Raw genomic sequence first — 27,761 nt, forward strand, 5'->3', positions numbered from 1 at the left:
TGCGTTGGAAATGTGTCAGTGGCCCAATAACCCTGCTCTCTCTTGATTTTCAAATTTAAACTGTCCAAGACCATTTTGCGGTATACTATTTCTTTAGCTCTTTTTCGCTGATAAAGTCCTGTACTAAGTGTGGGTCTGTGAATGTCATTTTTGTTAGTATATATCGCCTCCTGAGCAGTGAGTGACAGTGGCCGAGTTTTGTTTGTTTTGCAATACTGGTGGTGGAGTTATGGTTGCCTTAGGGACCAGAAATGGTGAATATGTTGGGTTTGTTATGTAACGAACCCAGAGCACTTGATATGCCCAATGGGCAAGGCCTGTGCCCATGCCCAGCGGCTACGTTTAACAGGACAGGGCCTTGTACCCTTCCATGGGAGCCATTTGATACCTGATAGATCTGCAGCTTTGATCTGTGGATACGTGGACTTGGTGAAGGACTTTATCCCTGCCCTGGATCCCCAGAGACATCAGAAAAGTCTACTGGGCTTGGCCCGTTGACCATTATACATTTATTTATTTTCATGTTTTGTAAAGTGCTAGATTGCAGTGGGACCGCTTTAAAGCTCAGGGAGCGCTACAATGCATATATTGGATAACAGGCTGACACACATACAAGGATGATATTGTAGAGGTGGACCAATTTTATCACACTAATAAAACAACACTCAATAACGGATTCTTTAAAGTGTATGGCAAAACCCAGCTTTATTCAAAACATTATATCTCGGCCAGCTACAGCTCTCAATTAGCTCTTAACGTTACAATAGATGTGAGCGGTTTTTAAACAAGCGACACGTCAGCCGTGTCATCATAATGCAATCTCAGTTACAAAACCTATGAATACATTTGATTGGTTAGCATCGTAAACTACATATATAGTATATAGGTGTTAGTTCTATGATTGGGTTAACCATATGTGATGGCTCCTCCTGGGCCCAACCTACTTCAGATAATACATTCAATAACATCATCACATTGATAATTAATTGCTTGACACTGTTCATTATAGGCAGTGTGACACAAGGAATTTCTATTGGTTGGCAATCTGCTCACCAACTTTGGACAACAGATGTCAAGATATGAAAGAGAAACATGAGTTGGGGGGAGAGAAGTCAATGTGCTGCCAAAATTCCAATTAAAGCAACTCCTTGTCATTCCCAGGCGATGAGGCCTTCACTTCGCTTGGTACTCCACCTTGGGTATCATCTTGTGTCTGTCTGTCTGCTAGGGAGTTCAGCAGGTGTCCTATTGTTGCTTGTCTCATAATGAACAACCAGCGTTCACAGTGTCTTGGTCACATGTTAGAGGACCGTGTTGGAGAATGAATGACCTCCTATTTATTGAACCTTTATCTAATTCTAACGTGTATGTTGTACTCTTTGTAACCACTTGAGGTGCTATTCATCCATTTTCTGTGGAGTCTTTTGGCATCTTGTTCTCATGCACCTGTACACCAATGGCTGTTTGTGTTCCTATTAATTTAATTAACTTGGGAGGCTACTCCTTTGTGTCCTGGGAACTGTTATCTTCCCTCTAGGTTTTGCTAACCCACTACTCCCTTTGTGGCATTCCGACCTTGCCACTCACTGTGAATTACTATCTGTGCAGCTTCAGCAGGTTCTAAATTAGATGTGTTTTTGTGAATGTAAAATCTTGGATTCTAATGCTTTGCTAATTCTTGGGCCTGCTGTGGCCTCCATGTCAAGAAAATGGCTGCACTTCTAAACTCTCACCTCCATGTCGGTGACTTATATTGGTGTCAGTTTGTTGCACATTCACCTTGTGCATCTGACTTACCTTGGTTTTCCTGCCCTGTATGCTGCACCCTTATCTGCCTATAGTTCCCCTTCCAGTGTAGTGAGTCCTTCTCTTGGTATGCCGGAACCTATGTTACTTACAGTAAACTACTTGTACATTCTTCAGCCTATATTACATCCCTACTAGTGTCGTTGAGCATAACTAATCCTTTATGACAGATGTATATGCATTAATGGTTTCACTGTTTTATGGACGTTGCCTCAACTTGTATCGTTTTTCATCCCTAGGCTCATGGGGCAGCTGGTCCTGTTATACTTCTCACATTTAGAGTAATAGTAAGTAGGCGGGGTAGAAGTTGGGGCTGGCACATTTATCTGCACCATTACACTATGGCAAATGGTACATCATACAGAATATAAGCACACTTACATTTGTGAGAATTAATAGGCATTTACAGAAACGCACAAGGGTCCTAAACTCGAGAAGCCATCCTTAGGGTTGCAATCAGAGAAAAGGTGTTAAAGATACAGTGTTAAGGGACAAGCCAGAGATCGAGCCGGAGGTACATGATACAAAGGTGTACATCAAAGCAACTAAGCATGAACATAATTACAAGAATTTACTGGATAAGGGCAGCATGAAGGTCCATTCCTAATAGTAGCAAACAGCTGAATGGTTTTTACATAAATTACAGACACAGTATTGGAGGTTGTAATAAAGACAAGTTGTACACATAGATTGCAGAGCCGTGTTGTGGTAAAATAACAAGATTGGAGGGAGGACCAATTGGAAGCAGAGGCAAGGAAGTGGGCTTTAAGATCATGGTAGAAGCAGCATTAAAATCGCTCATTCCTTTTTTGGCAGGAATCTTATTCAAGGCTGTAGAGCCAAGAACTGTGATTGAGCCGCCTCCATGTCTGCTTCTGTGGAACTTGGAATTGTAAGGACAGTTTTGGGAATGCAGCTCTAAGGTTCCTGCAAGGGTGTGGCTGGAGGTGTGATATTGAGACCTGTGGATAATGTAGAGGGGTGAATTGACGATTCTCTGTTCCACAGGGGGGCAGTTCAGTGACTTCAAGGATGAGGAAATGGGGTGTCAAGGTTTGAGGGAGAAATGTAGTTTGGCTGGTTTGTTCTGGAGAGGTTTAAGCTGTCGGATAACTTCCTTCTTTAGGCCCAAGCAGATACTATTGCAGTCATCTAATCTTGGGAGAAGAAGGGCTTGTGCAAGAGTAATATTTCTGAGGTGTTCTTAGGTAGGGCAAGATTTTCTTCATCATGTGATGCTAGAAATTACTTTTTCTGTACTGTGAAATAAATTTGAGGGATGAAGGACAAATTGCTGTCAATCAGTGCTCCTCCAATTCTTGCTCTATAGGAAGGCAGTTGGAATCCTCAAGAGCTAGCCATGTGAAAGGGAATGTGAACAGCTGGGAGAGCAAAAGCAAATGCTTTCCATTTTTCAGGTTTAGAGACAGACATGATTGTCATTAGTCCAGGTTTGATCTTTTGGAGAAATAATGAGATTGAACTGTTGTTTGTGGGTCCTGCAGGTATGTTGAATAGTTTATCTGAGTCATATTCATAGCCCTGGAAATATGGTCTATAGGAGTTGATCAGATTAGCAGTGTGCTCGCATAGGCCTCATCATGACCTCGGCGGTAACGCCGGCGGTATTAGCGCAGGGGCTACTAGCGCAACCGTCATAGCCCCCGGCACTAATAGCGCAGGATCACGAGTTGGGCGGACTTGGAAGTCCCCATTCCACATCGAGCCCATTCGGGAATGCTCCATTGCCCATTGGGCTCAATGGTGAAATTTTGCGCTCATACTGCCGGCGGATTTCCCGCCGGCGGTATGAGCGCGAATTCTCGGTGGATTTCACACCAGCTCAGAGCTTGGTTGAAATCCGCCGAGGCCCTGATTCGGCGGACCCTTAAATCTGGCGGTAATAGCGCTACCGCCGGATTTAAGGGTTACCGCCGAGGTGGTGATGAGGCCCATAGACTTTAAACAGCCATGGCGGGATTATGGAGTTTTCAGGACATGGAAAGGTAGCTGATAATAATTTGATGTGAAGTCAACCAATTTGATGTAACTTGAGTGATCTTCCAGGTATTAGGATTCCCAGAAAAACTTGGAGAATATATACATGGAAATGCGGAGGAAGAGTGAAGAAATCCACATTAAGAAGAATTAAATAGGTTACACTTAAAGATGGCCACCTTGGCGAGGGGCAAAGCCTAATATGCAAAACACTTCCGGGTCAAGAGAGCTAAAAACAGGATTTAAGGCAAGGATTACTGGTAATGGATGGCTGGCAATGCTTTTCCTGCTCATTGTTTGGCTTTTACTTAGAGGGACCTTTCCCCAATGGCTGTATCGACCTTGTGAGGCCCTCTCCCTTTATCTATTCTTCTTTGGTGCATTCCCTTGTTTCCCTTCACTCTCCCTTCTTTCATTTTCCCGTATCAGCTTCTTGTTGAGGTTTAGCCCTCTTTAAGTTTCTTTGTTTCTGCGTCCTTGTCACACCTGCTTTCTCCCTCCCCTCCACTCCCTTCCCTGCACCTACTGGGCTTAGAATACCATGCCTTCTGGCGTACCCTATGCGTTCATCGCTCATACAGCTTGTGCAGTCCTTCTGTGCGTCCCTCTCTGCCTTCCCAGGGTTGATCCTCCTCACAGTTCCTCTGCTCCCTGCAGAACTACCAATCACCTGGGTCTAGCACATTTATTACAGTGTGCTGCGTACTTTACCTTAGAGTTTTTCCTTTGCTCACTTGTTCTCTTACCTACTCATACTTCCTTCCTATACCACCATCCCGAGAGGTTCTTAAGCTGCCTGTTAATAGTGCCGTTTGTTGGCATCTTCCCGAGTTGCATTCTGGGAACCTGCAGGGCCCAGCCATAACCCCAAACTGGCTAAAGATGACGTAGCATTTAAGGGTTAGGAGAGAGGGGTATCTGTTAGCATTTCATAGACATTTACTAATGACTCTGTTTTGTATTCTAATTGGTGTTTCTACAAATAGTATGCAGGCCACAGTGGTGCCCCCATCAAAAGGTTTAGCTCCCCGTTATAAACCAGATTGTTTCTCTTTCAGGAGTCATTGTGGTTGGTCCTTTCTGGTTCAACACGCCCAGGCTCGGTGCCCCATGCAAGAGGATTTTAGGATCCGGATCGAGGTGACCAATCAAGTATCTAAAAGCTCTATGTTGGTTAGTGGATTGTACCGCGTGAACAAAGATTTGTCTTATTTGTTTTTGGCTAATTTGTGGGTTTATTTAAAAAATCAAAGCAAAAATGCCACTGGTTGAAACCAAAAAATCTCATTCATTAGTACACAATTGCAATGGTTTTGCCCCAACATGTCAGCATTTGCCCATGTATGAATATACAGGTTACATTAAGCATAAACATGGTAAAAAGCCTTCCGTTCACTATGGCCAATGGAAGATTTTTGACTATGTCATTGTTTAATGTAATAGGGTGTAAAGCCTCATTTGTACATGTTTTTCAGCATTACAAGCTATTTATTGGGTATAATGGTTTTATTTAAGTACTCTTTGTCAAATTACATTGCCTTCTGAGATGGTTAAATCACCATCTCAAAAGTGTGCTGTAATCTGACTAAGACTACCTAAATAATGCTTACTCCCTGAAGAGTGTTGGGACATGAAAGTGCTAGGAGGAGGAGAACAGCAGTACAAATGCAGCAGAAGGGATCGAACCCTGTGAACATTTTTGCAACAATTGGGATCTAACCCAGTGAATTGGACACTTTGGGATTTAAGCCAGTTATTCTTTTTCTTTCTTCAGGTAGTATATTGGCCAGGATTTGGAGTGCGCGCCTCACCCCCCTTTTGTTTTTACGTGGAGATCCGGACTCCAGAGGCTGCAGCACTGGGGATATTTTGCCCTACATTGGAGAACCATAGTTATGGTTTTCCCCCTCCCCCTGTTAAGGTAAGATGTGTGTTCCTGGAGGGGAGTCTTTCCTTGGACACCTGAATTGAACAAATGATTTCACTACAGCTCCCATAATCCTTAGAGACTGCATTAGCAATTTAATTGGATTCACCTGAAGAGAAAGGCAACACAGTCTCCCTGAAGAGTGTTGGGACACGACAGCACTAGGAGGAGGAGAACAGCAGTACAAACGCAGCAGAAGGGATCGAACCCTATGAACATTTTTGCAACAATTGGGATCTAACCCAGTGAATTGGACCTTTGGGATTTAACCCAGGTATTTTGGATTGGAAATGAAATGAGTGACTACAATCAGAAGTGTGGAAACCTGGAAAGAAACTTTGAAGATCATATTCAAAATCTCTATATATAAAAAACAGAAAATCTGTTAGTTTGTTCCTTATATAATTCCAAGCCTTTCCACCAATCTGTACCAAATTTGGCATTACGGACATTACTGGCTACATGACATTTGAACACCCCACCCCTTTCTTCGGATATCAGCCCCTTGACACAAGAGATGGTTGCTTGAAATCGGCAAAACATCAATGTGGTCGTAGAAGGACTGAATTAGGCTCATTTTAATCGTCTAGACACAAAGAACAAAACTCAAATATTCCAAAACCACATTTCAAGCCCCTAGGACACACCGAGCCTCATTACGGGTCTGGCGGTAGCTGTGCCTGTAACAAAGGCACGGCTGCCGCCGAACCCGTGATTTTACTGGCACCCGTGAATGGGCAATTACCGGGTCATGCCAAGGTCGGCGGACCCGGTAATTGCCCATTTGCGAGTGCCGGCAATAAGGAACTCCACATCACCATTCGGCCCCATAGGGCTGAATGGGAATGGGGAGGTCTGATGAACCAGCACCGTTCATAACAGTGCCGGTGCATCCATGAGTTGTGCTCGCGGGTGCCGCTCTGCCCGCCAGGCCAGACCTGGTGGGCTGACAGGCACCCGCGAGCACAGCTCGTAGCATGGCGGTCCTGGAACTACGGTACCGGCATGCTTACCGGTACCGTAGTTCATGGACCGCCATGCTTATAATGAGGCCCACTGTTTCTGAGATATTTGCATTGCAATACACTGCAACACACTGCACCGCCTCAGATACATTTACATTTTGTCTAATTTCGATGCTTTTCCTTTTCCAAATGCCTCCCAAAAAGTGAAAATCTATTGGACAAATGATTCCAAAATCAAAGAAAGTGAGATTATTGAGGGCCTTTCTACAGAACCTGTGCAGAGTATGGGTACTTTTTGCTAGTTGCCTTATAAAGCCGGTAGGATAGCTCAGGGGAAACACCTTAGGCCTCATTAGGATCCTTGCGGTCCCGTAATGAATGGTGCCGGTAAGGGTTTGGCACCGTTCATTACGGCAGCCACATTCTGAGGACTGCTGCAGGACCCGCTAAGGAACGTCTGGTTAAACCAGACGTCCTTAGCGGGTCCCGTTAGCAGTCCATGATGCTAACAACGGGCCCGTCATTAACGGGCCCGAATGGGGAATGGTTTTTTCCGGAGCCCAGAAAAGGGTAATAACCGGGTCTGCCAAGGTCGGCATGCCCCGGTTATTGCCCATTTCTGGGCCCTGTTAAAAAATCATTACCGGTGGCAGCCGTTCCCTTAATAAGGGCACGGCTACCGCCAGGGTCCTAATGAGGCCCCTTGTCTTGGAAGCAAGACAACACAGAGCGACACGTGTTTGAATCCCAGTTTCGTGCTTAGAGACGGGTCTCTGGTATTAAATGCGTTGTAAAAAAAAGAAAAAGAAAGAAAGCCGCAAAAAATTAGCATAGATAATAGCAGGGAAATGTGTGAGTTGCTACAAAATTACTTGCTGTCCATGGAATCGTCTGAGGAGACCAGCCTAGAAAAAGGCATGAAAGATATTTTGTGAGTTGCTTAACGACTTGCGTTATAGGAGTCTTCTGATGGAACACACTTGGCTTCCTCTCTCACAGCAGCGCAAGGCAGCGGAAGGCAAAGGTGGGAATTTCTGAGAAAGACCCAGGGACATAACAGTGCAATTAGAAAGGTCTAATTGCATGAAACTCAAAGGAGTACATCTTCTGGAGAAGCCGAGCTGAGTGCCCATCAACAGATTAGCGAAACCTGGGTCCTCCTTTCCCTTAGGCCTCTGTATTCCTTCTCTCCATGACCTTTCAAGTGTACCCTTAATAGTCTATGCTTGTTATTATTGTATTCTTACACTGTACCCCCTGGTACAGTACAACAGTGCTTCTCTGTTAGATGTGTGGCACTATATGAAACCCTGCACATTCATACAACTGTCTGGTCTATGTCATGAATGGTTTTTGGTGCACAGGACCTCGTTGCACTGATCATTGTTTTAATTGGTTTCCCCTTCCTCATACGTGCCCAGGATTTAGCTGAACTTAATCTGCACCCACAAACATATTGGTTATCCTAGCAACTCATGAAACCTGGGCTAATTTTTCTTCTTTAATCGGTTAGTTTAGTAAACAACTCTTACATGAAGTAATTTATTTGGAAAAATGGCTCATGCAAGCACGTGTGTTGTATGCTGCATCCAGAATCTCCTACAAAGTGAATTTGTGTATTTGTATTTTTTTAATCGAATGTATATAGCGCTACACGACAAAGTGCTTGACAATCAAAAATCGGTGTAGTAAAATATGCAAAAGCATTGGATAAGAAATTAAGAGAGACCGTAAATAAGACTCAAGAGGAGTGTGAAAGAGAGAAGACAAAGATCGAAGATCAGAAGGGAAATTGTTCCAGAATTAAGTTGCCAGATGCGAAAAAGAGCGAAATCGAGATTGGGCACGTGGAGGATGGTGGACTGTTAAGAGGAATTGAGACTGGGGACCAAGTGAACGAGGTGGCGAATAGAAAGAAGTCAGAGAAGAAAGATGAGTAGGACCCATGCAAGAGGAGTGACAGGCTGCAAGCCGAAGGAACTCTCAGCCTGCACAGACATGCATATCCAAGTTTTGGGTCCTCGCCTGGCATTGGCATATGCATATGCCCCAAGGACCTACCTGGGTGTGGTCTAGAAACTGCCCTCCAGCCACATAGGGGGTCTCATTACGACCCTGGCGCTCACGGAATGAAGGGGGCCGTTACGGGACCGGCCCCCTTCATTCCTTGAGCACCGATTACGAGGTTCCCTTTGCGGGACCCGGACCAAACGTCTGGTAAAACCAGATGTCTTTTCTGGGTCCTGCGAGGGGAAGAGGGAGGTAATAACGGGTCACTTGTAATGTGCCCGTTATTACCTCCCTCCCCATTCCCAATTGAGCCCTATTAGGGCTCAAATGGGAATGGGGAATAGTTCCTGCAAAGAGAAATTACCGGGTCCTCCTATGTCGGAATGACCTGGCTATTCCTCATTGCAGGACAATGATAGTGTTTTGATAGTTGAGCATTTCTAACTCAGTCACAACAAAGCAGGAAGGAAACAAGGCAGGCATGGCACAGAAAAAGTGCAGCGACAGGTACATCTCAGTGCGTTTCCCTTTGTGGATGAGGAATGCAATCCATGGAGCATCTACCACTTCTGATGCACAACCCCACAACACAGTTTCAACGGGTACACTGCCTGCACAAAAGGCATTTGGGGATGTAGGTTTATTTTTTAAATACAGCAAGCAGTAGAATGTACTGCATGCATGCACACTAGCTCACTTCCCACAGGCAAGGAAAGAATTGTAAATGCATCGGTGCCATCAGGGGAGTTGCTAGGTCTGGAAAAGATCTTGGGCTACTCTAATGTCGGGACAGTCGGGACTCGGGGCTAGCTAGCCTTTTGGCGTTGCCCCCGAGTGTCTACCCAGGGCTACAACCAAAAGACGCAGGACTATAGCCCCCCCCTCTTGCCACAGTGATGCCTCTGGGTGCCATGCTGCATGCCTACACATATCTCGAGACTTAAATCCTGTACTATGTATGCCGCCCGTCACGGCCAGATCTGATTTAAAATGTCTCCTCTTCACCGGCTACTTATCCTCCTCCCTTAACAGCCAGCTCAAACCCGCCATCCGCCTCTACCACTCCCATCCTTACCATCTTGAACACCCATAACTATTTGACAATCCCTCCTCAGAGGTATGTAAGATGTTTGGAACACCATGCTGTGTATTTTGTGATTTTGTGAATAAATAACAGGTTGCTTATGTAAATGGCATGCCTTTAGACGCAGGTCTGCCCTATTTAAAGCTTTTACCCATTAGATCCGCGTCCACACATGTTACATAGTATCTGTACAATGGGGTTTGCTGCACATCTGTTTTCTTCTAGTTTTTAAGAAAGACTATATGTATAATTCACAATAACTTAAGGTGCTGGGGATGAAAATACGACTCTGGCACATGAAGTTGCCACAATATGTAAAGAAAGTAGAGTGTCTTAAAGTGATGGAGACTCCCATCCCCTGCACACTTTTTACATACCACAATAAAATAAATAACATAAAAGAAGGTATGAGGTAAAATATCGGGCCAAAGAGTGGTTGCACTTCACTTTAATTAGTAATACAATTTTAAGATGAAATAACTGTATACTTGTGCAGCTGATTTGCTTTGTTTTATCAGATGCAGTTAGTGGTAGCATGCAAACTGTGTAGAAAGAGGATTCATCATAGTTTGATAGTGACACCACCATGCCACACATTATGCCATTTCCTCTATGATATCATGTGTGACGTGTGAAATGCAGTAGCATTTCTCTATTGGGCAGATACATGCTGCTGGGTATCTAAGAAGATCACAGGAAGCTTTTTACATTCACCCGAACCTGGTCTATGACAGGGGTAGTACAAAATAGATTAGCAGACGCCTCACCATCATTCACAAAGCATCATGGCCATGCACCCAACTGGACATTGACACTATTTGCTCTTCCCAAAACCTATCCTGCTATTTCCCGCTCTCACCAATGGACACAGCCACTTTTCATCTGATCTACAGACCATCTCAGCCCAACACCTCCTTCGTCGAAGACGTCACTGACTTGGTCACCACCATGTCTCTCATGCATGCCAACAACATCTTCCTCAGTGACTTCAACATCCCTGGAAACCCAGCAAACAATTCAATGAAGCAAGATCTCCACTGCCTACTCAACACCTAGAACCTCACACAGCACACAAAAGACCCAACTCACAGGAAAGGTAATATCTTTATACTCCATTTTCCGTCAAAATCGCTCCCGAGGCCACGGGGCAGGTGTGGCAGTTATTGCCAAACATTGCTTGACATTTTTAAGGCTTCCAGCCCCTGGCGGATTTGCGAAATGTTACACTTAAAAATGATTCCTACCCCACACAGTTGTATCAACCTTATTGCCATTTACTGTCCCCCTGTTGACATGCCAGATTTCAAAGAGGACATTTTGCACCTCCTCAGAAGACTGAGCGGACCAAACTGCTCTACTCTGCTTGTTGGCAATTTCAACCAGTGGCTTTACAACAATCATGACAGAGAAGCTACTGCCTTAGTAGCTGGTTAAAATAACTGTGACTGCACTGTTGCTAATAGTGATCCGAACTCTACGAAAGGCAATTCTCTCAGCTGGGTCGTGGCCAGAAATATGACAGTCCGGATAACTAACACTACTCCCTGTATCTGGTCAGACCGCTACATAATTGACTTTCTTATTCAGGTGCACAATCCTTCCTCGAAAGCCAAGAACCCCTTTAAAAAGGTTTTCAGTCTCAACTATAACAAAATACACACCTCTGACCTACAGGAATTTGTGCATAACATTGTGTCACCTACACAGAACATTGACTCCCAGAAACTTTAGTTAATGTTTTTAAGTTCACCCTTAGCTGCTCGAAAAATAGACTCGCGCCTACGAGGATTAAAATCATTAGGGACAATATAAGCCACCACTGCAGACCTTAACCTACTGTAAAAAAGGAAAAGGGAAGTTGAGTCTATATGGCTCAAGCAACCATCTGAAATAAGCAAGAACATATGGACAAATTTGGAATAAAATCTATAAATCTTCAATCCTTGATGCCAAAAAGAATGTTTTCATCTGGCAGATCTCTGAGGCAGATAATAATACCCAAAAATATTTGAAATTCTTAAATTTTTGGAAAAGCCAGAAGCTTTGCTGTCCGACTTTATCACCTGTAACCAAGATTGTACAAGGGCCCAACGGGCATTCGAAACAAAGCTGTCAAAAGCTTGGGAGAGGATTAAGAACAACCTGATTCAGGAACTCCCGACTTTCCTCCTATGTCCCAATCTATTGCAGAAGAGCACTCCAGTTTCTCTTTCTCCTCCGTCACTACCCCCGAGATGGTCAAAATACTAACCAACATTCTGCCTTCATCATGCCCAGGAAAAACTATCCCTCCGAAATTAGTGTTTGCAAATAAGGAAATAGTTTGTCCTTTCTTGGTTTGCTTTGTCAACTCTTCATTTTGACGCAAACTGGTGCCTATATCTTTCAAGGCAGTTGCTGTTACTCCCCTTGTGAAGAAACCTAGCCTAGACCTTAACGATTCTAACAACTTAAGACCAATTACAAACTGTAACTTCCTGCCAAAAATCCGGGACAATATTGCGTCCATCCTATACCAAGCATTTACTAATAACACAGGGATTTCACACTGTTGACAATGGGGTTTTAGACCTTTTCACAGTACTAAAACGCCCCTTATCGACCTGTTGTCCCATATGCTTGATATCACTGACGAAGGAAGTGCAGGCCTTCTGTGTCGCCCGCCTTCGACCTCTTGGATCATGAACATCTCCTTTCCACCCTGAGAAACATTGGTCAATGCTGTGAAGACTCTATTACTTGGTTCCAGTCATTCCTAGCCCAACGAATTTGTAGAGTGTGCTGGGGTGAAGCTACTTCTTCCACATCACCCATTACTTCTGGTGTTGCTCAGGAGGCCTGTATGTCTCCACTTCTTTTTAATCTTTATGTCAGACCGCTCTGTGATGTCCTGGAAAAGAATTCGATCTTTATTACGAACTATGCTGATAACACCCAGCTAGTTTTGGAACTTACAGGAATCTATGAGCTAGAATCCACAAGCCTCAAACACAACTACATCCATATTGCGTCTTGGCTGAACCATCACTGGATGTGCCCAAAATGGCAACAAGACCAAGCTTTTGGTTTTTGGACTCCCCCACGTGAGAGGCAAGCTGCAATTTGATTACCAGTCTTTTGCGATTCACGACTGTAATAACCCAAACCGCAAAAAGATTAAAGACCCTATTTTCCTATCTGGACTCTTCTCTTAGTGCAGACACCTTTGTTAGCCAGATCTCCAGATCTTGCTCATACCATCTTCCTTTACTTATAAATATTCACCCGTTTCTTTCAGAAACCAACTGTGCATACATTGCACGTGCCACTATTCTTTCACGCCTGGATTACTGCAACGCATTATTACTTGGCACCCGCAAGAAAAACCTGGATAAATTGCAAATTTCTCAAAACGATGCTGTACGAATTGTTAAACCAAAATACAGCAAAGATCACATCTCTAGTAGCTGTAAATCCCTTTACTGGCTGCCAATTTTTGCATGTATTCAATTTAAAGTGCCCATGATCATCCACTGATGCCTCTACGGACACACCCCGGTGTACCTTAAATACATGGTGGACCTTCACCTTACTGTAAGAGCCCTTCACTCTTCTAACCAGGCCTTAGTGACTCAACCAATCTTCAAGTGAGTAAATGGTTTTGGGAAATCCTTCCCAGTTACCTCAACCCGACTTTGGAATTCACTACCTCTGACCCAGAGACTCAAAATTAACTTGGCCAACTTCTGTCGATAACTGAAAACCTACCTGTTTGAGTAACTTACATCTCTCTCTGGTAACTCTTGCTGTCCAGTCTTTTTGTTTGTCGTTTTGTGTTAATGTTTTGCCCGTCCAGTGCCTGTTGCTTGTGGGCTTTTGATGCTAAATAAATAAATAAATACATAATGAAAAAATATATACCTTCGACCTCATCATCACAGTCCTGGTCACTCTCCATCACTGCCCTCCTATCCAGCTCAACTGGTCAGTCCATCTGCCACTCTCCTTTGGGATTAGTCATATGACACCTCTCAAACGCAACAGAAACCCAGCAAAAAAGCCTTCAGATCATTCAAGAACATCCCAGTGGAGGATCTCATGGAAATGCCTCACCAATCATCACCTTAAACCTCCATTCCGCAGTGAAAGAACACACGCGCAGGCCTAAAAACTACACACCATGGTACACTCAAGAACTGATTTTAAATACAATAACCATCAAAAAACAAGAAAACAATTGGCAAAAATACTGCAGAGCATCTGACCTCACCCTGCTCGAGGAACTCTGTGCCACATGCAGACTACTTATCGCCCCTGCCACGGCCACCAAAACACTATAGAGAAGGCCAACAATGAAAGCAAATCCTTCTTCAAAGCCATCAAGCACTACTTCAACCCTCTGCTTCAACCATCTACCCGAACCACCATGACGCATTCCATTGCAAAAATCCATAGCCATCAACTCTTTCTTTGTTAACAAGATAAGCATGATACACCAAACATAGACACCAAGGCCACAACTGACAGCTCACTACACATCCCATCTTGCAAATCCACAACTAACTGGACACTAACTATGAAACACCTCACTGCCACCTTAGCATTGTTTAAGGCCACATCATGTGCAGGTGACATCCTCCCTGCTTCTGTAATCAAGACCCTTCTGAGTGAAGCACTTCTCCCTTACCTGACGATCATTAACAGCTCCCTAAATTCAAGGCACCTTCTTCTCGACCCTCAAGACCGGACAAATACTCCAGCTTCTCATGAAACCAACACTGGGCCTTGATGACCTCAGCAATTACCATCACATCACCCATTTTACCTTCCTAGGTAAGATCCTTGAGAAAGCAGTAGCCACTCAACTCCTACAACACATTGAAGCCAATAGCCTCCTTCAGCCCTACCAATCTGGCGTCAGACCGAGATGCAGCACAGAAACAGCTACCATCAAGGTGATCGATGATGCCCTTAAAATTCTTGATGATGACCATCCTTGCCTCTTGGTTCTCCTTGACCTCTCAGCAGCATTTGACACAGTAGAGTACTGGACACTCACCGGGACACTCACCGACAATCTACATCGTTACATGGGATTCAGTGACATCATCCTCAGCTGTCTCAAATCCTACCTTGCTAATCGTCAACAGTTTGTACAAATGGATTCCTCCAGATCACCAACTCTACCAATCACCTATGGAGTCCCTCAAGGATCCATCCTGTCCCCCGTAATCCTCAATCTTTACATGGAACCGCTCAGCACCCTCCTTGCTCTACACAACAGCTGCATCCACCAATACTCAGATGTCCATCGAAGCCATCCACAGGTTTATGGCCTGCCTCACATTGATCCAGTCATGGTTGTCCAGTGCTTACTGCACTCCTACTGCTGACCAACAACACTGAACACCCTGACTTCCAGACGAGGCTATCTGTTACAAACCTTGATAGCTTCACACCACAGCTGACTACCTGCACCAAGTCTCTCTGTTTCGACCTCATCTTCAAATAGCACATAGCAAGGAAGACACAAATGGCTTGGTACAGAATTTCTCTTGTGCGTAGAATCAAGCCCTTCATTCCAGAAAACTATAGATCTTCTGTCCTTTTAGAAGGCCTTCCGGCGACTACTCTGGCACCCCTGAGATGTGCCCTGCATGCAGCAGCATGATTCGTCAAAGGACTCTGCAAATTTAACCACATCACCCTGACCCTCATCGAAACTGGACGAGCACTCGCTGCAAGCCCTTATCTTGTTCTCCCCAGGCTACCTCACCAAGAAACTCAGCATCGCTGGAGGCCTACGATCCACCAGAAAGACATGCGCAGACATGTACTGTGCTGGTGCAGGAAGGAAAGAACCAGAAAACATGCCTTCTCTTTCTACGCCCCAAGACTCTGGAATCTCCTCCCCATCAACACCAGCCTCATCCCATCTCTTCTGCAGTTCAGGAAAGAGCTCAAAACCTTCCTTTGCAAGGAATGACTCCTCCCTAAGACATAGGTCCACACTCCCTACACTCTTCAACCAACCTGAGACTCAGTAATCTTATCCTTACTGTTTCCTCCCCTGGTTGCTTGAAAATCCCTTGCTGCCAATTGCCTGCCCTCCTCTGTTGTTAGTTCCCACTCCCATTTTCTCTGCTTAACTCACTGTGTTGTTTGTAAAGCACTCAATTGCTTCCCAAAGTTGTATCAGAGCTCAATAAATAACATAATAATAATAATATCATAATAATAATGTCCTTCTAAGCATCGTGGGATGCTTCAGCAGGAATTTGTACACTAGCCTGTAGGGATACAGAAACAGACCCTGAGTGCAAGGGTTGCCAGGGGGGGTAGTGCAGGTGTACAGGTGTGCAACTGGTGGGGAGGGGACCTGGGCCCGAGATCAGAGGGTAGCCAGGTAACCAGTGCAGTTTCAAGTTTAGCCAGGAGGTCAGCAGGTGAGAGGAGAGAAAGCAGAAACAAAGAGGAAGGTCTTGAGGTGCTTCCGGAACCTGAGATGGTTCTCCTCAAGTTTCAGAGAGGCAGGGAGGCTGTTCCAGAGGGAGGGCCCAGCAGAAGAAAGTGATCTACCACCAACTCATTGCTTGGAGAAGCAAGTGACCCTGAGGGAGTTGGAGGGGGATGAGCGAAGAGCTCGAGACGGAAGATATTTAGGAAGCGAGAGTTGAAGGTATTGAGCCCCCTGACCCCAGAAGGCCTTGTGGACAATGCAGAGGGGTTTTAACATAATTCTCGCTGCCACTGGGAGCCAGTGCAGAGATTTCAGTTCTGGAGGGATACAATCTCTGGGCTTCAGGCCAAGGACAACTCTTGCCGTTCTGTTCTGGATGAGTTGCAGAGGGCGGAGAGTAGAGGCAGGCAGATTTAGAAAGAGGCTGTTGCAGTAGTCCAGCCTGGAGAGAACAAGAGCTCTGGAGACAGTGAGCTACTGGGGGAAGAAGAGGAAAGGAACAATACCTCTGAGGAGGTGCAGCTGGAAGTATGACTTCTTAGAGACATCAGAGATGCGAGGAGAGTGTGGAGTTGAAGATGACCCAGAGGTTTTTAGCCTTACAGGTGGGAGCGGAGAGGGGGCCAAGAGAGGCCGGCCAGAGAGTGAGAGGAAAGGATGAATAAGATGTGCCGATGAGGAGAATCTCGGTCTTACTGGCATTAAGGCATAGATCATTGGCGGCACACCACTCCTGGATAGCAGGCAGACAGTCAAAGATGAGAGAGGGAGAAGAGGTGGTGGAAGGGAGCCTGAAAATGAGTTGCGTGTCATCTGCATAGCACTGAAAGTTGGGACAGTGAGTGGCAATGCAGTGGGCAAGAAGTGCCAGGTAGTGGTTGAACAGCCAGGGAGAGAGGTTACACCCCTGGGTAACACCAGAGATAGAGATAGAGGAGGGGAACGACCCAAGTTGGACCAGCAAAGGTTGATCGGAGAGGAAAGAAGTCAGCCAAGCCAGGGCCTGATAGGTTATCACGGAGACGGTTGAGCAGGATGGCATGGTTGACCATGTCAAAGGCAGAAGAGAGATCAAGTAAGGTGAGGACACAGGGGGTGTTGGAATCAAGGTTGGAGAGCAGGTCTTCATGGATGTTCAGGAGAGCAGTTTATGTGCTTCTGGCAGCTCTGAAGTCAGACTGATGGTCATGGAGTCAACCAACCGATTCTGTGTGAAGATTGAGCTGGGAGATGGTCAGCTTTTCCAGGGGTTTGCCAGGAAAGGAGTGATGGAGATTGGGCGGTAGTTAGCTGGGCAGGACGGGTTGGCAGAGGGTTTCTTAAGAAGAGGGTGCACAAGGGAGTGCTTCAGGGGGGAAGGGAAGACCCCCGTGGCGAAGGAGTGGTTGCAGAAGTCAGCCAGAGCAGGGGCCAAGGTGTCAATGTGGTCCCTGATGGTTTTGGAGGAACAGGGGTGAACCTATTTTGATGAGACTTTCATAGATCGGACTTGTCTAGAAACCTTGTCTGGGGAGAACAAGGGAAAGGAAGAGAAGGAGGGAGAAGAGGTGGCCAAAAAAGGGCACGAGGAAGAGCAGGGAGTAGAGGGGGGAAGAGGAGAGGAAGAGAGAGAGGACAGGATGTCCTGAGTTTTAGAGTTGAAATGAGAAGCTAGGGCCGTGCAGAGGGCGTGGGAGGGGACAGGAGAGGTAGAGACTGTGGCATGATTGGCTAGCTCCATGCAGATTTTAAAGAGTTCGGCTGAGTTGTTAGATGCCGCAAAGATGTGGACCTGGATGTGGATGTAAAGAAAGATGCAGAAGGCAAGAGAAATGAGAAGCAGAGGATGGAAGGCCCACACACTGAGTTGATGTCCAAGGACTAAGAGGATGCAGTGAGAGTGCAGTTTAGCACAAGCTGCACTGATAGGCTGAATGCGATCCCCAGCATGCCGGGGGTTTTAAGACCTGGAGCTTGAGGAGAGCTGAGATAATGGCATAGAGCACAGGTGAACTACATTCTGGCAATTGTGGTTCTGGCCCTGTGCACTGAAATTCAAGAGGCACTATGAGAGATGAAATGAGCCAGTGAGAATAGTTTGCTGAAGTTGTGGGACTATCACTTCATACGGCAGAGCGCATTGTGCCGAGAAGCCTCAAGAGAATCAAAGTGAACTGTGTTCTACGCGTTGTGGTCCTGTCACTCCCCAATGTGGGAGGCCCTGACCGAGAAAGAGACACTGCTTAATAGAGAAGGGCAAACTAGAATAGTGGTTCAGACATAGAGAATCAATGAATTCATAGCACCATTAACTGACAAAATCATAAGTGCTATCTACAGTGCTAGTTACACTGAGGGTCAGCTGGCTGAAAGAATAATCAGAGAAAGGATGAGAACCCCAGATCTCGTGAGGATAGCTCAGGGGCAACATACTCGCCTTGGAAGCAAGACGACACAGAGCACCAACGGTTCAATCCCCAAGTCCACGCTTAGAAACCTCTGGGTATTAAGCGTGTTATAAGTAACCTATGAGATACCTATCAAATATACAAAGAGGTGGAAAGCCAGCCCCATTGGTAACAGCCCGCTGGCAAAGTTACATGCCCGAGCGATGCAAGGGTCCCTTAATGTGGGTTCTAATGGTGGTTAGTTTATTTATTATTTTAAGTAACTGACCTTGCTGTGTGGCCCGGCGCTGCGCTTTCCCGAGTCCATTTCTATGAAACGGACTTGGAACACTATGGTGCGTTGCCAGGCTGCGCAACAAGGTAAGTTTATTTGTTTTGTAAATAACACTCTTAGCACCCGCTTTGGAAACTACACACGTACTAAGAGGTGAGGGTGGGACGGAGGGAAGGGAAGGAGGCACACTGAAGGGAAGGGGGTGCGGCTAGCATCACCAAGGCTGTGCAGAACCCAGGCTTGTACCAGACAACACAACCTGAGTTCAGAGCATCCTGATTGGCCAGTACCCCCTTCTATGGTGCTAATGAGATACAAGTCTTTCTTTTAATGTGCCCTGAAGAAAATACATTATTATTTTCAACTCTTAATGACCGTGAACTGCTAGTGATGTGATTTATATCACCCCTGCCTCCAGAGCCTTTCCTCCATCCCCAGGGGACTGTCCAAGACCCCCCCCCCACAGCAGTGGCTGTGGTAGGAGTAGGGGTAGAGAAAATCATATACTTGTCACTGTGCATCCATATTGAGAGCAGGTGATCAACCCCCTGCAGTGGATGGCTGCTATTCATTCATCAGCACAGGAGGGGTTTACCAATGTCACATATATTTGTGTTGATAGTCCACTGCTCACACCATCCAATAACCCTTCATATGTGTATTAAACGACATGTACCATATATACCACATCAATACACAATACATTTAGATAGATGTCCCATTCTTCAAGTTCATATTCAAGCACTTCTCACTCAATAATGAGCACTCAATTAATGCTTCTTACACTTTTATGTAAAAACGTACATCTTTTAAATGTAAGACATTTAGAATAAAGACACTTTGCCATCATTATTGTCACTATACACAAAGCACTTAAAATGCAAAAGGCCATTCATGAAAAAGCTGAAATTATTGTCATTGCCTCTACTTCAAATCAAGATGAAGACTTATCAACCTCCTCCAAGAAATCCTAGCCACCTTAAAAACCAACTACTGGCCTCACCAGGCCATGATAGGCAACCTCACAAATCATGCTAGGCAATCTAGCACCTGCCTCACCAAATCATGATAGGCAACCTCATAGAAGCATCTTCCTCAATCAGTACCTCAATTCCTTTCTCAAAGTGCTATCAAAGGAAGGGTAAAGCAAACACCGCTCATACTCACTAACTGTAGAAGATGGAGTGATGAGGGCTGGAGAAGATTGGGTGCCTGGAAATAGCCACCATCGAAGGAAACATTGAAAAATGGAGAAAAGAAATTGAACAATTGAACATTTCCAAACAATCATTAAAAAGCCACCTATTAATGCACCATGATCTTTTCAACAAAAAAGCATCAGAAATATGATAAAATGCTTAGAAAAAGATGTAAATGTCCATTTGGATTAATGGTGCCAGCGTATAGCCAATCCAGAATAAGGTGTCTGCTGTTAGGTTAGGTGGTGAGCTGATGTTCCTGGGGGGGGCAAACAAAATTGCTCTCCAAGCAGCTCAAACAGAATCCAAATTCTGCTCAAAAGTCAATAGGCAGAGTCCTTTAGGCCCCTTCCAACTGGAAAGTCTTTGTGCTCTCTCCCTCGGCTTACAGCTGTCTGCATCTGCCTCCTTGTCTTCCTGCCAGCTCTGCCACCCCGAACAGCTCTTTCCAGGGTCTGAAGGATGGATCTGTTTATACTCTTTGGGCATTCACTGATCCAGGCCTACAACCACCAAATTCATCGAGCACTAAAAATCTTTCCAAACAAAAATATCAGTGAACTGAACCTCTCTTGTATAAGCAATAGCACAGGCATAATTGTCACCCCAGCACTAGAAATCTTTCCAACAAAAATATCAGTGAACTAAATTTGTGTAAGCAGTAGCAAGGACAAAATCATCATCCACCACTAGGAATCTTTCCAACAAAAAGTGTCAACAGACTACATTGATCCTTTGTACAGAAAGGACTGCATTTGTAGTTCTTCCTCAGCACTGCCTTGTTATCTCTTGTTTTCTTTTCTGCTAGAACATTGGCTATTGTCCTAAAATAAACCTATATAGCAGTGAGAAGACCTTTGTTTATACAAGAGGCCTGTGGTCTGCCTGGCTCAGGGCCGCTGGGGCCCAGCAAAGACTCTTGAATACAACTCTAATGTACTGCACATCTTGCGGCTTGCATTTGACGAAATATGAAAGTGTTTGCATCGCACGGTGCATTTAGCAACCATGCTGGGTCTGCGGCTCATACCACATGCTATTTTAAGCATGACTATCACATGATATGATATGACATGATATGATTGTTTATTTATATAGCGTCTATACACAATGTGTTTCAAAGCGCTTCAAAGCAAGGGAGGGAAAAAGGGAAAATACTATGACATTCGTACAGGCCATGAACAGTAAGGATGTGAAATTACATTATTATGGTATAAATTGTGCTCAGTTAACCTAATCTGACTTGTCTAAGTTGCAAGTTGGAGCCAAATAGCTTCCAGTTCTTTCAATCCCTGCAATGAAGCCTTGCCTCATGTTAAGAAAGACAATTTGAATTCCAACATGCAGTTGCAGACAGACAGTCTAAGCACCCGTGGTTTGGAATGAGGTGCTGATTGCTGGTATCCAGGCTGGTGGGTACAAAGACTGCTCCACTGCAGAATATAACATATACAAAATATCAAATTGCAAAATAACATGATTTTGCCATGCTTGTGTGATGGGGAAGCAGGTGGGTGGTAGCCAGTAGAATATTTTTAATGCATTGCATTTTCTCCTGCAGATTTAAGTGGAAGTTCTGGATCCTTCGTTTTGGATGTCTTTCTGAAAGTTGGGGAGCCCTTGCTGCTGCGCTGCAGAGCTGTTCACAATTCATACAAGTTCAATTTGAATTGGGAGTTCAACAGCACATCCTTAAGTTATGTATGTAGTATAATAAACAATCATTATGTAGCTGCTGTCATTTATATGGTGAAATGGTTTTGGGAGCAGAAAAAGGTGACTTTCTCACCATGGTAGTTAAGTGCAGATCCTCTTTTGTGAGCAGTGTTGCAAAGTAGAATTTTTATTCCAATTCTGTTTTTTCAGTTAACTTTAAGAATGAGCCAACACATGTTACACGCTGCAATGCAATACTCATTCGTAGGAGGTCTTGGCTTCACCAAGGCGAGGAACATTGGGTAGAATAAAAGATGCACTTCCTCAATGTGAAATTAAGTAGACAAATCACCATTTTTTTCTTTTATCTAGTGGATATCAAAGAGATGAAAAATACATGTTCAATCAATTTAAGAGCAATGAAAAAGCCCGGGGCTGGCATATCAAAGATCGAAACATTTCAAAAAATGTGACTTGACCAAATACATCTTTATGTCTATGAATGACATTTGGTCAAGCATTACCAACTTCCCGAACTTGGCCATGCGTGTGGCAATCATTTGTTTTCTTGATTCCATTTTTCCCAAATCCAATGAGCCTTATTCTGAATTGTGATGCTTTTATTAATTTGAGTTGTATGATTGTTCTTAAACAAATGCTTTGGCTAATCCATGTATTGAAAAATTGTAAATGTTTTGGTCGTGAATTGTATTATCACATTATGTTTTACATATTTGAAAGGATGATTTTATTATCCACATCAAATTTTTAAAAAAGCATCACTATGCAAAACACATGTCGGATTGTTCTAAAAATTACCCAAGAACAGAATTGCCATAAAAAAAAAAATATTTTACCATAAACCCATCCGTTTATTTTCATCCTCTCAGTCTCCATCATGTAAGCTATAGTCTGTTACTCTTTAAATGACTTTGATTCACTTAAATATCTCCCTACTATATGCACAGGTTTTGAAGCCACGACCTTTGCATATTCCATCCCAAAACAAACGGTATGCCCAAGAATGACCCACAGACACCAGAAGGATTAAAAGTATTAAGAAAATTGGAGAGTTTGAGGGAAGAGGGAAAATGTAAAATGCTACTTGGTGTGTTCTTCTGAAGACGTCCTTTAACCTCTAACAAGATGTGTTTAATCCAACTGTGGTCTGGATACACATAAATAGTTGCCCTAAACTATCTTATTTTATATGTTCTATTTATTTGTTTTGATCAAGAATAATATGACATATACAAATAACAGAAAAACAAAACGATGTACTAACAGAATTGCATGTAATTAATCTGTGTATTCCCCTTAGCAACATAGAATCCTCAATTTACGATGTCACTATCCCACGTTTCCCCACTTGTCCCATATTTGTCCATATTTTACAGGGCATACAGACAACCCGTACACTCTCTCCTCCATAAACATGCATACGTTAATTTCACCACTCTGTTTGGAGGTGGTGGAGGTTTCCTCACTCCCACGCGGCATTGCAATGTTCCATTTGATTATCCTTATAGGAGTTGAGAGAAATAGCTTATCATATCTATTAAAAGAAGAGGCACGCCGAATCCCTAGCAATAGAAACATATGGTTATTCGGTATTTCGCTGCCCATTATCCTAGACAATCAAGTCATAGTTGAGTTCCAAAAAGCTTGTATTTGGGGACATTGCCAGAGAAGATGAAGAAATGAGCTATCTGTCATGTTGCAACGTAAACATAGAGGATATGGGGATCGACCACATCTAAAGAGAAATGTGCGTGAATAGTAAATTCTATGGAGTATTTTAAGTTGTACTAGCTGGAGTCCAGAGGACACAGCCATAAATCATCTTCGAAGACTTTCTGGTCACTCTCAGAGGAAGACCCGATTTGGTAGGTTGAATACCCTGTGACCAAATCCAAATACCACTTCACAATCATCTCCCACATGCTACAAGTAATATTGCCTATCTTTAAAAAGATCACGCCGTGTATGTGCTCATTAGAACCGCTCATCCCTGGAGTGAAAACGTTTCCTTTGCAATGACCTTTTATAGGACATTTCTAAATGAGTATTTTGTCTTGGTTCTCCAAGATACCCTATCCCACATCACTGATGAGATAAGACTTTCACCATCATCGCAGACAGTAGTTGTCCAGTTTATTAACTGCTTTGATAAAGGTGGTCCCAGAAAGTGTTGTGAGGTTGCCAGTTGTTAAGACATAGTATAGAAGTCTGTATAATTGCCTGTGCTGCTTTATGTATGTCAATTCACATGACTGTCATCTTGTTCGTATACATCTTTCCTATATTCTGAAAGCACCACACATGCACAAACACACGAACATGTTTATACCATAGTGTATCACCATGTGATGTGTGAAGGTTGCATTCTACTAAACACAGGTATTAGTCTTATAATGTAGTTAGAAACTTCAGCCTTTGAGGCATTTTGTAAAACCTGGTGTATTTCAACATTTCGAGTCATAATATTGTCATAATAATTTGTCTTCAACGTAAATAAAGAAATAAGTAGTCATAGCAACATATACACGAGAATGGATATGTATGATCCAAATACTCAGATATAGTTTGAGCATGCAACAGCTCAGTGAAATGTAACAGATTTAGATGTCACATGTGGAGAATCAGCAGCGGATTCTATATCATTCTATGTCAACTCTTTAATGCTACTCTTCATCGCAGCACTTTTAAATCTTCACCTTTTGTTTTACACATCCTTTTTTTTCTTTCAAAACAGTAAAACAACCAACTAAACAAATATTCCCCTACACAGGACTACAATTTCCCAGAGGTACACAGTGTCCTGTAGTTTTTTGTCCACTTCATTAAACCAATTATGATCCAGCACACACTTCATGTCATGTCCTGTCTGTGCCGCCTTCTCTTTTTTTTGCTGCTCTTCCAAGCAGATAAGTCCTCCTACCATTGCTTTATAACGTTCGTTTTCTGTTAAGAGTATTTATATGAAAATGTGTGCTTAGTGAAGGCTTTCACATGGTTTGTTGAACGTGTTATGGGCTTCTTAGGTGCATTTCATTGTTCGTAGAAAGCATGCGGCTCAGCGCGAGAATAGAGCATTAATACGGGCTGCATCTCGCACTTCTGATTTTCTTTCCTGTTATGTTTTATTACTGTTACGTGCGGTGAGCAGAGGCTCGCATGGACAACCAACAGTGAAATGCATTGGGTTCCCACACTGTTTTACTGTCGGTGGATGCTGCAAACTCTGTGAGCACCTGTGAGGCAGTGGGGGGCCTCTGGGAAGGGCACCGGGGCAGCAAATTATCCTGCTTGCACCGGGTGACCTGGGCACTCCCCGGGGCTCGGTCGCTACCTTTATGGGGGGGAGCAAGGTCCTTTCCGACTCTTTGGAGTTCTTAGAGGAAAGGACCTTGCATTTCTGACACATATCTGTATCTGTTATGGCACACAATTCAATCCCGGCACTGAAGAACAGAACGTTGTAACACACACTGTGTATTTACAGTTAAAAGCTGCTTTCCACTGGGAAAATTAGCTCGAACCAAGTTTGAGGTGCAGCGCTTCCTCTAGAAAGCAGTCTGCCTCCTTCAGGCACAACATTCATTAGCCAGCTAACAGCCTACATTTCTTTCACATGATCAGTGGCAATTACAGTATAATGGAGCCTGAAAGCACCATACCAGAGTACATTGAAGAAGAACAGGAGATAGAATGGGACCAGTCAATACGTTTCAAGAAGGTCCTGGGTAACTGATTGGTCGTGGCTGTATCACAAGGGGTGTTGCTTACCCAAGAGCCCCTACAGGCATTGGAATCCCTCCTCAGTCAAAAAGGCATGGCCCCTAGGAAGAGGAGGAGGGATCTCAGTCCAGGTGAAGGCACCTAAGGTAAACAACCCAAGAAGAAGGTTGTGTTTAAGGGGGACGATAAGGCGCAGAAGAGCCCCCACCCTTCTACACCCCGGGCCAAGTGGCCGGGGCCCAACAGATGCCCCAGGAGGTAGCCGATCCCTTTGCAAAGTTGTAAAATGCTTTACTGGGAAAAATGGCAGTGCAGAACCTCTTCCTGCAGGGGTGAAACATATAGGAGAAGCCAATTATGGCTAGGACACCGCTGAAGAAGATGGGGTGGACGATTTGAGCTTAATTGTTAGCTACAAGTCCATCAATGAACCCAAATGGATGCAACTAACTGAAGTTGCTCTGGAAAAAGGGAACGACCTGGGAGACATGTTCAACCTGGACTGCATTCGGCATCCAAAGTCAACTGAGTGGTTACCCCGAGGATGGCCCAGTATATGGCGGAAAGCCGCTGAAGAAAGAAGTGCAGTTCAGGATGGGGGCGGAATGCCCTAGGCCAGAACTACCAGTCAAAGTTATGGAGAGGCCAGAGCTTGATGCTAAAATTGTCACCTTCGTTACCAAAGCCACGCAAGACGTCAGGAGAGGGGTTGACTGTGCCTGGAAGAGTTGCCAGGACAAGGTCCTGGACATGGCAGGACCCCTAGGAAAAATAACGGACTTAGCAGAAAGGGTCAAAGACACCGGCAAACCCGTAGAATCAGTCACCTTGGCAAGCTGGGCGCAGAGGGCAGTATGCCTTCTGGGTAATGCCTGTTGTGCTCTCCTCAGAAAGACAGCCCTGCCTTTTGCTGAAGATAGACAGCAAACTGGGGGATCTCGCCAACTATGAGGCGGGTGAGTCTGCACAAGGTATGCTTTTCAGGGAAGCTTTTGCTAAGGAGATGTCCCGATTAATGTGAACATATACGGCCCTGGACAAGGCGCAATTGACCATCTGAACAATGTTCCATGGATGCTTTTTTTCGCAGGGATCGGCCAACACAGGGGCCATTCGGCCGGTCGTTTCAACTCAATAAGGAGGCCCCAAGAACCCAGAGCCCAATACAAGGAGAGTAGGCAACACAATGCCTTTTTCCCCTCCAGAGGCAGGGGTCAGCGTGGACGCAGAGGCTACAGACATCAAAATGCTGCCGGCGGTAAATGTGCAAAGCAAGCATTACCCCCAGGTTGGAGTGCGGACATTGCTTTGTATGGCCAAATGGTGGGTTGCTATCAGGCGATGCTTGGGTATTGCATAGAGTAGCAGGCTGCAGCCTAGATTTCACAAGCTCACCGCAGCAGGAGCACCTCCCAGCATGGCTCAGGATGTCAAGGGAGAAGGAGAGACTCCTCGACTCAGAGCTGAGCAGTCTCTTAGAGAAGGGAGCGAAAGAGCAGTGCCCGGTGAGTCGGGCAGGTTTTTACAGCAATATGTTCCTGGTACACAGAAAAGGGAAATCGAGACCAGTCATCAACTTGAAGGAGCTCAATAGCTGGCTGCTTTACAGACACTTCAAGATGGGGATATTCACATCCCCAGGGACATTCTGCGCAAAGCAGATTCGCTGGCAAGGCTCATCTTGAAAGACGCCAATCTGACCATTCCAGTAGCTCAAGACCTGAGGCGGTTCCTAAGATTCTTATGGAGGGGACAGAGTTGGCAGTTCGCTTGTCCCCCTTCGGACTGGCCTCGGCACCCTGGGCGTTTACAAAGGTCATGAGACCGGTGAAGGAAGCTATCTGAGACAGGGGATCAGGATTATAGTCTACTTGGATGACATTCGGATCCTAGCTCAGGACAAGGCGACATTAGTGAGTCAGGTACAATGCGTGAGTATCCTGATGGCCTCCTTGGGGTTTCTGATCAACCAAAAGAAATCAGACTGGATGGAGGTTCTGGGATTTGTAATAGATACCAGAAAAGCAACCTTGGAGTTTCTGAAGCAGAAAATTAAAGCAATAAAGAACGAGTTGAGAGTTAGTAATTCAGAATATGCATATTTTACTTCAGAATCTAGCAAAGATTGTAGGGCTTCTGGCAGCCTCGATTCAGGCCATATTCCCCAGGCCCCTGCATTAAAGGGCCCTGCAGAGGCTGAAAATCAGGCATTTGCAGGGGGGCTGAAGATATCACCAGAATGTCACGTTAGACGAGGAAGGGAGAGCAGAATTGA

The 27,761-nt window shown here is 44.6% G+C and overlaps 1 protein-coding gene across 2 annotated transcripts in view; it reads left to right on the forward strand.

The window, feature by feature from the left end:
• The window catches only part of FLT3 (fms related receptor tyrosine kinase 3), an 842,728-nt gene that overhangs the window by 335,687 nt on the left and 479,280 nt on the right, over window positions 1–27,761 (forward strand). For both annotated transcript variants that reach the window (XM_069639890.1, XM_069639891.1), the window contains exon 7: window positions 21,651–21,790. In XM_069639890.1, the coding sequence (XP_069495991.1) occupies window positions 21,651–21,790 (140 nt within the window). The remainder of the gene's footprint in view (window positions 1–21,650; window positions 21,791–27,761) is intronic.

Source organism: Ambystoma mexicanum, chromosome 7q, assembly GCF_040938575.1.
Source record: "Ambystoma mexicanum isolate Mex_15411 chromosome 7q, UKY_AmexF1_1, whole genome shotgun sequence".
NCBI classification, from domain to species: domain Eukaryota; kingdom Metazoa; phylum Chordata; class Amphibia; order Caudata; family Ambystomatidae; genus Ambystoma; species Ambystoma mexicanum.